The sequence below is a fragment of the Mchenga conophoros genome, linkage group LG22 (assembly GCF_057382185.1).
Source record: "Mchenga conophoros isolate Kocher_MC1m ecotype Shallow Benthic linkage group LG22, M_conophoros_male_GT1.1, whole genome shotgun sequence".
Classification (NCBI taxonomy): Eukaryota; Metazoa; Chordata; class Actinopteri; order Cichliformes; family Cichlidae; genus Mchenga; species Mchenga conophoros.
In genome coordinates this window covers 14,187,807-14,201,682 of record NC_140546.1, presented here as the reverse complement: position 1 = coordinate 14,201,682, position 13,876 = coordinate 14,187,807, and the positions used below count along the sequence as shown (strand labels likewise).

At 44.0% G+C, this 13,876-nt stretch overlaps 1 protein-coding gene across 4 annotated transcripts in view; it reads left to right on the top strand.

Annotated features, from left to right (window-relative positions):
* Nucleotides 1-13,876, top strand: part of LOC146549089 (RNA-binding motif, single-stranded-interacting protein 3-like) — a 298,248-nt gene that overhangs the window by 229,836 nt on the left and 54,536 nt on the right. For all 4 annotated transcript variants that reach the window (XM_085261925.1, XM_085261923.1, XM_085261922.1 and 1 more), the window contains one exon: nucleotides 1,366-1,445. In XM_085261925.1, coding sequence (XP_085118051.1) covers nucleotides 1,366-1,445 — 80 coding nt within the window. The remainder of the gene's footprint in view (nucleotides 1-1,365; nucleotides 1,446-13,876) is intronic.

Here is a 13,876-nt window from a genome sequence, read left to right as displayed (position 1 = left end):
TTAGAAATATCCTGTCTCAGAGTGACGCTGAAAAACTAGTTCATGCATTTATTACTTCCAGGCTGGACTACTGTAATTCATTATTATCAGGATGTCCAAAAAACTCACTGAAAAGCCTTCAGCTAATCCAAAATGCTGCAGCAAGAGTCCTGACAGGGACTAGAAAGAGAGAGCATATTTCTCCTGTTTTGGCTTCCCTTCATTGGCTTCCTGTTAAATCCAGAATTGAATTCAAAATCCTGCTCCTCACATACAAGGTCTTAAATAATCAGGCCCCATCTTATCTTAATGACCTTGTAGTACCATATCACCCTATTAGAGCGCTCCGCTCTCGCTCTGCAGGCCTACTTGTTGTTCCTAGAGTATTTAAAAGTAGAATGGGAGGGAGAGCCTTCAGTTTTCAGGCCCCTCTTCTGTGGAACCAGCTTCCAGTTTGGATTCGGGAGACAGACACTATCTCTACTTTTAAGATTAGGCTTAAAACTTTCCTTTTTTCTAAAGCATATAGTTAGGGCTGGACCAGGTGACCCTGAATCCTCCCTTTGTTATGCTGCAATAGATGTAGGCTGCCGGGGGATTCCCATGATGCATTGAGTTTTTCCTTTCCAGTCACCTTTCTCACTCACTATGTATTAATAGACCTCTCTGCATTGAATCATATCTGTTATTAACCTCTGTCTCTCTTCCACAGCATGTCTTTATCCTGTCTTCCTTCTCTCACCCCAACCGGTCGCAGCAGATGGCCGCCCCTCCCTGAGCCTGGTTCTGCCGGAGGTTTCTTCCTGTTAAAAGGGAGTTTTTCCTTCCCACTGTCGCCAAAGTGCTTGCTCATAGGGGGTCATATGATTGTTGGGTTTTTCTCTGTATCTATGAAGCGCCTTGAGGCGACTTTTGTTGTGATTTGGCGCTATATAAATAAAATTGAATTGAATTGAATTGAATTGGAAAAGTGGAGACGAGTCAATCGACTTCCTGTGTTCTCTCTCATCTTCACACTGGAATTGCCTTTTATAAGCATGTAATTTCTACCTTCCCGTACCACCTCATCTTTCACGCCTTTCACCTACTCTCCAAAACTTTCTATGCTTTGTCTTTTCCGTTATGCGCAGAAAAGGACTGCATAAACACCTCTTTGCCTGAAAGCCCTGAATTTCATTATGAACCTCTGACTCATGTAACCAGTGATTTGATACGGCAGATCAGCTCTCGATAGTCTCACTGCACTATTAGTATGAAAAGACTGATGCTACACAGCCAGCAGGACACAGTTTAGGGGGTGATGCTTTATGGTTGTAAATGTGTCATCGGTGCTTCTGCTACAAACAGATTGTTAAATTGAACCCTACATGCCGCATGTCGTTGCAGGATGGAGTCTACAGAGAAATGTGAAGTAGTGATACAGCACTTCAATGGAAAATACCTGAAAACCCCACCAGGCATTCCAGGTGAGTCTCACCTCTTTTGCTTCACATTACTCTCACATCACCCCTTCCTTTTCTTTTTTTTGGGTGGGGGAGGCATCATTTTGCAATAAGGAACTGCCTTTCTAATTCACTTATGGTAATTCCTCATCTCAGATCTGCCGGACAGCTTGATAGATTGCGTACACTGCTGTTTCTGACATCTGAAGCTAACTGTCGTGGTTCTGGCTCAATAGCTGATGGTTCTATAGGTCTCTTCCTCGCTCGTTCTGTAACATCTTCACTCCGTGTCACCGTCTCTCTCCCTGGTGGTGCTCAGGCTGCAGGCTGGAACTTCTCGGGCAGGAGAAAACCCTCTTAATATTCACACTCATGCCTCTGTGCTGTTCTTCGCAATCTACTTAAGAGCTTGCACTCTCCCCTCGTTCCTCTTCTGCTCCTGCTCTCTCTGTTGCGGTGTCCTCTCGCCTTCCTATCGCTCTCTTTTCTGCAGTCACCCTAGACAGTGGCCAAGGAGAAAGCAGACAGGGAAACATGGGTGAAAGAAAGAATAGCAGAAAATGGAGACAGATGTAGAGACGAGATTGTACCTCGCCGTGTATCGGTGCTGAAAGAGGCATCACAGTTCCACAAGTAAGCAGGCAAGGCATTGGAAAAAGAAGCAAGTCTCCAGGGGAGTGAGAGTATCAAGAGGTGGCAGTGGAAGAAAAGTGAGTTGGAAGGGAGTAAAGATATGGGGAAAAAAGTGTCAGAGGGAAAGGCCAGGATGAAGAAAAAATGCTGCTTAAGCACTTTTGGGTCCAGGTGCTGCAGCAGAGTCTCCCGTGTATCCCAGCAGGACATGAGGGCCAGACGGGGTGATACCCGAGGAGATCTCCTTCACCACTGTGGCAGCTATATTAACACTCACACCTCCAACCAGCAGCATAGAAACAGACCCATAAATCGCTCTCCTCTATCCAGTAATATCTCAGAAAGACTGGATTTAGAATCTCCGTATGTGCTCAGTCACTGCATAGCCAGCAGCCATTAAAGGCAAGGTGAGTGGTTATATTGAAGTTGAGCCGTAATAGGAAACCTTTAAAGCTGTAATATCAGGCTGACCTTCCCCTTTAAGGGTCTATCTCCCTGCCGCTCAGGCTTTATTATTGTTAATGGATTGTTCAGGCTTGTGCCAAGCATGGAGATTTACCGCCCTGATCGAGGAAATCCTTCTGTGGAATTAAGAATGGTTACGTTTACAAGGTCCGCTCTGGTTCAGCGCTGCTATGGTCCCTGCTAAAAGGTCTATGAAAGCTTCTCTTTCCTTGCTTTACACCTGAACTTTTACTGTTCTTCGAGTTGTTGCCATTTGTGATATGTGGTGATACGGTACTTCCAAAGGTTGCTTTCGGTTTATTAGCTTGGGCTTTAGTTTTGTAGTTTTTGTCACAAGCCTGATATATTCACCTGAATTCACCGGGAATTTGGGAATCTGATGAAATTGTACCACGCAACCTGAAGGGAACAAGCCGACAAGCAGTCAGAGAAGCTATGCAACCAAAACTTGAGTAAGCAAGTCAGAATTGTTAGTCAAGTTCCTCTTTGGATGTGGCAATTGTGTAAAAGGGGATCAGGTCAAATACTTGAACCTTGTCGGACTTCTTTAAAAAAATTATAACTTCCTTCCAAATACCAGAGTAAGTAACACTGATATGGTAGATGCACAAAAGCTATAAGTTAGCAGCTGAATTTTCAAGTTTGCTGTGCTGGTACGCTGCAGATGCTCTCAGATGTTCTGATGATGAATAATGATAGAGTAATGCTCCCTGTGATATTTTATACTTTTTCCATAGTTTTCAGTTCACATGAGGGTGGGGTGGAGATGAAGCTGTTCTTTTTTCCTCTATGATGTAGTCCATGTTGACTTGCTGTCTCCTAAATGGAGATTTCTGGACATTTTGCTGTTATCAAACTCAGATGTTCCTTTGCTGAGGGCCCTAGGGCTGTTTCTGTTTCTCACAGAGGGAGAGCGAACAGCCCTTTAGTAAAAGTGTATTTTTGTGTGTTGGGTTGCCTGAAAGTGCGCGTGTTATGCGTTTGCACTGCATTTGTATTGGTCTCAAATTTATGCGTGTTCACATTCATGCACGTGTATTTAAATTTCTGCATTTCCAAATGGGTGCACATACATACCGTGTGCTGACAGTCTCTCTGTGTGTGTGTGTGTGGTTGTGTGTGTGTGTGTCATTTTGGTGGTATTTCCCCAGAGCCCTTTGCTATGCAGGGCAGCTTCTTCATCCATCCTACTTTGACAGCTCAGCAGCACCCCCCGGGGGGCTCCCACCACACGCAGCACAGGCGGAGTGTGTGTGTGTTTGTCTGTGTGTGCGTGCATGAGTATGCTTATGTGACAGCCATGACTGTTACACTGTGTGAGCCTTGACACACGCACAAACCACATAAGCACAAATATGGCCATGCACCGCTGACTTTGACCTCAGTGGAATGTCAGCATCCATATAATGCTAATGAGAAACTTCTTTTTTCTTTCTCTTACCACCATTTAGTGTTTAAAACATGCTCTCAAGCATACACAACACATTTAGGGTAGCACTCCCAACACACATGCATATATACAGGCACACATTTCTCAATCATCAGGCTTACTCCCCCAAACCTCTCCAGCCGATATCTGACAAGCCTCTGCATTTCCGGCTTAGCCACTCAATCACACTGTGTCAAGAGATGTGGCCGTGTGTGTGTGTGTGTGTGTGTGTGTGTGTGTGTAAGAGGGTGAGTGTACGCGTGCATATGTGCAATTGGGGATTGTACTAGCTGCCTACCTCCACCCAGGTGTGTCCAGTGCCAATACAAAAAGGATATTGAGTTGTAACCTTGCTGTCCCATACCAGGAAGTAAATATCTTGATGTCAGGTGCCAGGTCATCTGGTAAATTCAACTGACCATGGGAAAACAAACCAAAAGGAAGTCACCATGTTGGCAGGAAGTTAACCGTGAGTTGCTGATAACAGACCAACACAGAGAAGAGGAATTGTGGAGATGCTAACAGATGGCAGCTAATAGCGCCATAGACTGAGTCCATACACTTCCTGCTTAAATTTTAATGTAATAACATCTGACTTCCTTGTGATTACATGAGATATTGAGTTGATCTACAGTGTGAAAATATGATAGCAGATGGCAACTAATGATACATAACAGCTTCCCTTTTCTTCCCATTAGGTTTTCTAATGAAATTCTATGTAATTTTCTATGAGATCCAACTACATGCGCTACATAGATACACAAATGAACTCATTTTTTGATCCGTGGTAATGCCATCCTCTCTGAATGCTCATTCTGATCACAGATGATTTAGAAGTGCGTTAAACAAGAGCTAGTGCTTTATTTCTGTCTGCAGTAAATGTCAATTGCGAGAAGACATGTTGCATTCTGAGAACTTAAAGCGAATATTCGTGTGTGTTCCAGCAAGTTCTACAGAAATGCGTACCACAGTACTCGCATATAGATGCATCTAATCAGCAGTCCAGGTCAGGTTTGTTTGGTGAGGCCTGGTTGATATGAGAGGTGCATAGCAGTCGTCCAACAAACCAGTCACCGAGGCCTGCTCTAGCCGCTCTGCTCTGCCCACGTCTGATTGTGATTCAGAGAGAGGGACATGATCGATAGCCCTGATGGAGCACCACAGCTGTTTAGCTATTCTGTGCAATGCGGCAGCCGCTCTCCCTGTCGCTGTGGTCGGCGGTGAGCGTGCATACAGTATACGTGCACACAAATATAAACTCATACACAACGCATGCACACAGATGAAGAACATGTCCCTTACGCCCAAAATATACATACCGTGTGTCGTTTCAAATATTGACACGCGCACATTCTCGGATGCTTCCAGCTGATGCTGCACATATAAATGAACATGTGATTTCTGGCTGCGCGCAGAAATCGATGGATTGAATCACGCGAGCACGATCTCCTCCTTTTCTGAGAAATGGTCAACTTTTAAGTTCGAGGCGAGAATAAAGAGTTATCCTTGTTTTTAGTGGATGTGGATTTACTCAATAAACAAAATAAATGGAATTTATGAAATGTGACTCCAGCTATAAACTATACTGAAGTGAGCCCAACAGGGACACATTATGATTTACACTGCAACCCTGAGCACTGGGAAAGTCAAAGGAAGCGCAGATAAAAAGTGATTTAATCCGCTGGCTCCACTGAGCCTCGCTGATTAAAGCCCTTCGTCCCACAATGCATTAAACAGCTTAGAGATGACACCCTATGGTAAATGTAATTCAGACCAGAGATACATTAGCCATTGTTTGTTTTTTGGCAGGTGAGTAATAACATGTACATACCTTACTGTGTGGCGGCAATGGCAGAAAGAAAATTGATAACCTGCTCCACTGAATTGTGTCTCTTTATGTTTTTTAACTTAATTTTAGAGTCAGCAATCAAACCATAGTTAAATAATCAATGAGGTTACGTGCAAGTAGTGTTGAGCATCAGAAAAGGGCAGCGCCAGACTTTGATGAATCTAACATTCGCTTGGACGTCTAACTGTGCAAACAGAGATTCAGTCCAGACTGAATGTGCAGTAACACTGCTGCTTCTTCCTTTTCACTTCCGCTGGTACCGCTCGCTCCGTTGTCTTTCTGCCAATATGGCAGCAGAGCTGCGAGTCGGCTCCAATATTGTCCAATGGATGCTGGATAAATAATGAAAACCACATCAGGAAGCAGCCACAGTGGCCTTGGGAGATGGAACGAAGCGGAAACATGCAATATGTACAAGCTTTTTTCTTTTCTTTTTTCTTTTCCTTTCTTTTTTTTAACAGAACGCTGGCATTTTTCTCTCCCTCTGTTTTTGCAATTTCCACTAGTCTCTGTCTTTCTCTGTCCAAACTCTCACTTTGCCTCACTTACTCTGTCAGTCACAGTGCTCTGTTATACAGAAGAGGTTAATTTAGGCCTACAGTAAAAGCCATATTCTTCAAGGACACTTGTGGTGAGTGCCAGTGCTTTCCCCACCCTCGAAAATGGTAATTGTTGTGTCTTTCAGAATACTGATCAGATAACCAGTTTGATAATTTGTCTGTTCTGCCAGAGATCTAAATAACACCCAGGGTTTTATAAAAAACACTACATCTGTCAGGATAACACCAGACAGAATATACAGGGTGCACTCTTTGCCAACCACCTGTTAAATAAAATATAGTAAAGACAGGCCAAAAAAGTGCTGCCCCACCAACACTTTCCATCATTATGTGCGGATCACAAGGCCTGTGCAGCTGAGGTTGGGAGGAATTGTTGCTGGGGGTGGGTGGGGGTGGGGGGCAGTTGCAGGAAAGAAATTCCTCCCTGTTGGCATCCTCACCAAGGCAACAGTGCCAAGATAGCAGAGACAGCCCACGGTATTAAAACATCCCTCACTGAATTAAGGCAAGTCCCAAATCACTTGGTAAGTCACAAAAAGCCCTTCTGAAACTGTCAGTCATACTTGAGTAATCTATGTTAATTTCTGCCATCCCTCCCACATTCCCCTGGCTAATAACTGGCCTGTCGGCGGGCCTCGTCTCTCTCTCCCCTATGGCGTGTAGATTTAACGTGCAGCCAAGTAGGTTGGCGACTTGGCTGTCAGGATGTCTCAGACATGGCTGCCTTTCCAAGTACGTGAGAGCACGCGTTTCCCATGATGCATCTGCGAGTCATGTGTAGTTTGTGTTCTGTGAATTTTTTTGTTTTTTGTAGCTGTTGTTATCCTTCCCCGTTTTTTTGTCAGAAACAAAAAGGTCAAATCCATTATGTATTGATGATTAATTTACCGCTTCTGCTGTCACTCAGTGCGAGCCAGCCATAGTTCTGTCTCTGTATGTGATCCTCAATGGCAATCAGACAGCTTTTCAATATACTCTGCCACAGATAATAAGTGGCCACAAAACCTCAGTGCTTTCCTCGGGATATTGCATCATAATGAAATCTGTCCTCTTAGCATGAACCTTCCACCCCCACCTCTGACTTCACCCTCCTCCCATTAGAGGCGGGACACACAGGAAGTTATTATTGGTATGCCCAGTAAATCAGACAGCTTCCTGAAAAAAGGATCAATTTCCCCCGATGCACTTTCTCATTATAACCTTATCTCGCCTACAGACAATAATCTGGATTTGTCACGCTTTGTTTGTTTTGCCACTGAACTGTATCATTCATGAGCAAAGCCAACGGTTAGCAGGCAGGAGGAGGAGAGCGGAGCTGCTCCGAGTGGATCTGTCACTGAAATATAAAGTATTCAGCTGCTGCTGTTCCCTTCCACTGAAAAATGATATAAGCCCTTTGATTGGCTTCAAAGTTTGTTTAGGCAGAGAGGAGGTAGCTCCGACTCCTGGAGGGGTTCAGGCGGGAACGATTGACTTTGCTCTCCACTCAACCGCATCTAATGTGGATGGAGACAAAATGAAGGAGAGTTACCACGAGGAGAACCCCCCCACACCCACCCACCCAACAATCGAGAGTAATAGAGAGAAATATAGCAGGAGCACAATGGAAAGGAATAGATTAGGAGCTTTGGAGATGTGACAGGAATAAGCGAAGAAGATAAAAGAGAACAGATGGGGAAGGGCAGAGGGGGAAGAAAGTGATGGGTGGTGCATGGAGCAGAAGAGAAAGGAATGAGAGTTGGATCAACCTGTGCTTTTTGGAAGGTTAAATTTGAGTAAAGTTTAGGCTGCTGCATCTCCAGCAGACGAGATGAAAGGATGACATTGACTGTACGACCGCTTCCTGAGCTTGACCGCCGCGACCCTGGCCCAGCTGTCCGCGATGTTGATCCCCTTCTATTTTCCTCCCTCTCACCCCGCTCACACCTCTCCTTGCACTTTTTGTTGCCCTTGCTTTTATACTCTCTCTCATGGCTCCCTCCCTCTCTTATCTGCCCTGCCGCCACTGTCTTTCATCCCTCGCTCTCCCTCTGCACGTACACCCATCCTTTCAGCCTGCTATTCTTCACACACTCCTGCTCAGACGTCCCTAATGCTCATCTATGTTACCAGATACAGCTGAGTGGACACAATATTAAAGCAGGAAAACTAAGCACCTGAGGCTTCTTTTATTTATAAAGAGCGTTTTTCCTCTATTCTCTGGTTGACATGTGTTCAGTCTGTCCATTGATGTGCTTGCCTCTCTGTTATGCTGTGGATTCACCGTGTGGGCAGCTGCCAGTTGTGTCAGAAGTTTGGAGGTTCTGTAGGTTAAACATCAAAGTAGAGTAACAACAAGGTTGAAAGCTATTGCGAACATGGCTGAGAATACCGTCTCTAGCATGTAACCTCATTACAAAATAAGCCGGTGAAGGCCGTGCTGGCGACGTGGTGCTTAAAATGGAAACATCTCGGCCTTTCTTTAACCAAAAGTCTTTAAGCGTATCAGATTTGGTAATGAGAAAGTCCACGCATACGAGCAGACAGAGATGTTGGTAATGACAATTGTAGCTGCTAAACATTAAAGCAAGGCGGCAAAACTTTTATTGTTAATGGCGCATTTCGTCCCCGGTGGGAGCGCAACGTGCTGCACGAAGCACGAGCTATCACAGGAGAGGCCGTCATAAAATTATAAAGTTAATATAAAACTGCAATAAAAGCAACCTGAAACCTGATTAACGTAACGGTGTGTGTTTAAACAATTAAAGTGAGTATGAACAGCAACTAAATAATGAAAAAAAATGTCAAAAACATAAACCCACAGGATGGAGTGAAATAATCACACACTAAATTTGAAACAATAAACGAGGAAGATATAAAATAGATGCATTCATCCGTAATTTTTCTTCTGTTTGTCCAAATCATGGTCACACGAGGCACTGGAGCTTATACCAGCTGTCACAGGGCAGGGTTAGATGTGGGCATCACCTCTGGACGGATCACAAGTTTGTCACAGTCCCAGTAGTTTGCACTGTGACCTCACAGTAAGAAGCTTCTAGCCCCGGATCGCTAAGACCTTTCCCTGTGTATCCCTACAATATGGTGATGACCTGTCCAGTGTGTAACTTGCTTTTTGCTGCATGACTGGAAGGATTGATAGTCGGGTATTTCAAGCCAACAGCAGACCATTAAAAAAGATCATCAGCATGACTATGCCAGAGAAAAGTTGTACATTAAAATAAACCACGGGGCAGTTTTGGTGGAGAAATGTTGCTTTTAGCAACATCAGGGAGCTCAGCTCTTAAGATTTATCATGATAGTAATCAATTTATAGCAAGGTAAACTGTAGAAATACAACATTTGTGTGAAAAAAGTAAGGCCTATGTGATTGGCCAGATTGCATTGCGTTGCTGCAGGATTTCAGCCGGGTTCCCTCTACACGACTGATAGGTTATCAGACTGGCTGCATTCAAGTCAGAGAGCTGCTCTTTTAAGTGGTTTGGGCTTAATCTTGAGTCATCCCCCTCTGTGGGTTTCCAATTTCAAGTACGGATGAAGTGCAGCAAACTCAATGCAAATACATTGCTTTGTAGGTTGCTAAAATTACTAAAGGCTTTAACCAAGAACAGCGGTCATGTCAATGTATTATTAAACAAAGTTCTTTGATTTTTTTCTATAACTTAGGAATGTGCAATGAAACACAGTTGGGAGACTGAGTAGTGGTTGAGTTTCTTACCCAGGAAACTATTTCTTATTTGTTTATTCTCTAAATATTATACTGGCAAGCTCTGAAATCAGACTGTTACTGCCGTAAGAAAAAGCCTCTATCTTTTTTTTCTGCTCCCTAACCCAAACTGAGATCTCCACCACTTTAGGAAGATGGTGCTGTGATGTGCACATTATATTCAAGGATCCCTAGATTCTTGGTTTTAGCCATCAGTCAACTTAATCTAATGCAGGACCTGAGGCAACGTATTTCTTTTGCAAAGAATAATATTCAGCCTCTCAGCAGATACAGTAGGTCACTGAGCTCATAGCCTTCCGGCCAGCTTGCCCGTCCTCTAGAATGAAGATTAAGTTTGCTGAGGAGGATAATCATGCTCTAAGGTCTCTGTGGTATGCAAGCAATTCAGCAGGCTTGCTTTCTTTGGTTCTGTTCTCATCTACTCTCCAGCTCCTGCACCTGTCTTTATGAAAGATCAGACTATCACGGTGAAGTATCACAACACAAAGCCGATGGTTTACAACTTTCCTTTATTCCTTTAAGGGACATTTGAAAATGGATACAGATAGTGACGTACAGCCGGGTCATCCGGGTGCCCAGAATTGACTGATTTTTATCCTGTGTGTGCTTGCGTAAGGGAAGCAGGAAAAAAAAAAAGGAAGCAGCAGGCATCAGTTACACCATGTCAGTGTCACCGTCCCAGGACACAGAGGGCAGTGAGATAAATCTAGCTGCTGCCCCCAAAATAGAGCACGGGCCTCCATTAGAACAGGACGCAGACTGTGTGGGAACAGGCAGAGGTCACTGTGGTCAGCAGAGTTATTTCTGTTGTGCCACCGGACCTCTAGGAGTGGACGCCCATTCATTCATCCGATTGCCTGCCAGCAGGTTAGGGGACACACGCAGAGACACACACGCATTAAAAAAATACACCCTACATGCTCTACCAGTGGACCATCAGCAGGAGTGCGACATGTTGTATTTGGTGAAATTTACTGTGAAGGTGTCTGAGTTACCACTTCTGTTTTTTTTGTCACCCGGGGATATTTGTGTCTTTTCCTTCCTATATGAGTGTATTTATACGTGAGCTGCCTGTTGGTGTTTGAGCTGAAGGACGATGGAAACACACCTGGTTCCCGGTGACCTCATGTCTCAGACACAGTGTCTCTCTGTCTGTCTCTGCTTCCCTTGCTGGAAGCGCAACACATCTTGGCCATGCTATTGGATCGCACTAGCAGTTTAATTCTACTGCTTTTCAGCCCGTATAGGTGATTTACGTTAGCTCGCAGACATGAATGCTCACTTTTTGCCACGGCAAAAACATCGACACAGACAACGCACAAAAGGAAAGTGGATGAAAATGCCAGCAGAATGATTTCTTACAGTTTCTTTTTCCTTCCTTTGTTCTTTCCTCTGCCTTCCTCTCATACGCCAACACGCGCACACTCACAAATACACACACATCAATAGTCCATTAGGAGTGTGTTGCTTTCATTACCTCCAGCTTGGCCCTGAGACAGCCTTCAGAGTGGAGTACAGCAGAGCGGAGCTGGCCAGGATTGCAGTATATATAGAGAGAGGAGTCTGGTAATTGCCAGCTCTCTGTTCTCTCTATCCTGTGCGTCAGGTGGAAAGTATGAATCTGTGGTATCTGGGGACCACCCTGCTGCGCTGCGCCGCATCTCGCTACAACTGTCTGTGCCCCCACCGGGCACAAGTAATAGAGGGAAAACAGTGAGCTTAAAGGCCTCAGAGAGTCCAACAACTGCCACTCTAACAATACACACTGCCATGGGAATAAAAATCCTGCAGCCCACAGTAACAGTGGAAATGATATACCCTGCCTGCAAATCTCACTTTTTATGTCGCGCTTGTTGCACAGCAGTAAGTACTGTAAGTGGTGTTTTTTTGCTTCTTTCTTGAAGTGGAATGTTTTGTTTGTTTTGTTTCACCTGCCAGGAGGCACGAGAAAGAGTCTGATAGCAAAATGTTTAAGAAGGGCGAAAACATTCAGAGTTTGCTGTAAAAGTTCAAGAAAAAGTTACCTCCCACATAAATGTGTAGCGCTATAATATTGAATAAAATAATAATTCACAGGCTCCTCCATGTGTTTGAAATCAGTGGGCTGGTGTGTCATAAATCTGCTATATTATCTTTTCGATCTGAGTTATTTTGTAATTTCGTATTTGGAAATTCCTGTATTAAGAGGGAGCAGTAATTGTTCCTTCATCTCCCAAGGAATTTAAATGAAATATGCCCTTGATGGCTGATATTCATCTTTGGAGACAATCTTCCTTCTGTAATCGGGAAGTAGTGCTGAATCTTGGCTAGCAACAGTTCTTACGCGAGCCAGGTGCAGCTAGTCGGTACTAGATGTATTTACACCACTGTAAATGGTTTAGATTAGGTTTCTGGCTTAATTGTGCATTCGGGAGATGGTACACATGGCATGTACTACTACTGTCAGCTTCTCAGGACCTGTTCTGTTTTCACATTGGAGCAAACGGACTTTGAATCTGTACGAGGGAGCTGGTAGGGATTGGGCAGTTTAATGTTCGATCCCACTGAGTAGGGCATTTGTGTTCGCGCATACAGGAAAATGTTGGAAAAGTTTAAGAGGGCTGCAGCACGTGTGTGAAAGTGGCTACAGTCTCAACTGTGCAACTGCACAGTTTAGATTGGTTCATAGACCCCCCTATATGCAGCCAATTGGAGTAGGTGGTCATGAATAATGCAAGTTTTACATAAATTGCCTCTGAAACTGCCTGTTGGAGGAAAGATGGGGACCTTGGCTGCAAGGAAAGATGGATTTAGAGAAATCTAAACAATTTTTGGTGAATAAAATGTCACAGGTATGTTTAAAATGGACAAATATGGTTGTATAAAAATTAATCAAACAAAGCCATTCCATTATGTGCTACTCAGGTCATTTGTCAAAGAAAATGTATTACTCCACAAAAGGCATCATTGCTTTCAGGCAAAATAAACAAAGAAAACCTATTATCCTTATGTCACTGTTAATCATACCTACAGTATAGAGTGTATAAAAGTATTTTTCAATATCGGTCTTTTACCAGCTCTTAATATTTGTTGAGATGTTGCTGCAGCAGTCTTCTAGATGGTAGTGATGTGGCTATGATAATGCTGCCACATTCGCCGGGCCCCATCATGATCCTCTTACACATAGACGCGCATTTTTATCAATTACCTCGAGCTAGTCATATCTCTCTCTTAGCCCTAGACGTAATCTTGCTACAGATGCATCCAGATCAATTTTTCAGGATGTCTTATTTGTGGAGCGCACAGCGGGCTTTGCGTAGCAGGCGGGTGGGGGTGTGCAGTCAGGGTGTATCCAATTTCAGGCAGCAAAGCAAATGGCCTTGGAGATCAAGGATTATACAGCAGATTTCTAAGTCGAGCTAATATTGATTTGCTGTGCCCCTAGTGAACTCCAGGTTGTACCTTCTCCATGTAAGCTTTTAAATGTTGCTGCCTTAATGGCCCTCCTCGTCAGTGTGGTCCCTGATCTATAAGGCCGCAACAACTGACCCCTATAAATATGGCCTTTTGTTTTTCTAGATAGCACTGGGATGTTAGTTTGACATGTACCACCTACCAAAGCATCCATGGAGACCACACCTTACAGAATCTGTTGCTGGGTTAATTGCATTGATAAACTCTTTTTCAAGAGTTTCAGATTATTCAATAAACTGGTCAAAATCGACAGTTCTGCCGATTAATTACCCGTTCCGTAAAGAATCTGATGCTAACATCTCGGTGCCAGATACCACAGCATGGCTTCAGGGGTCTAGTGGA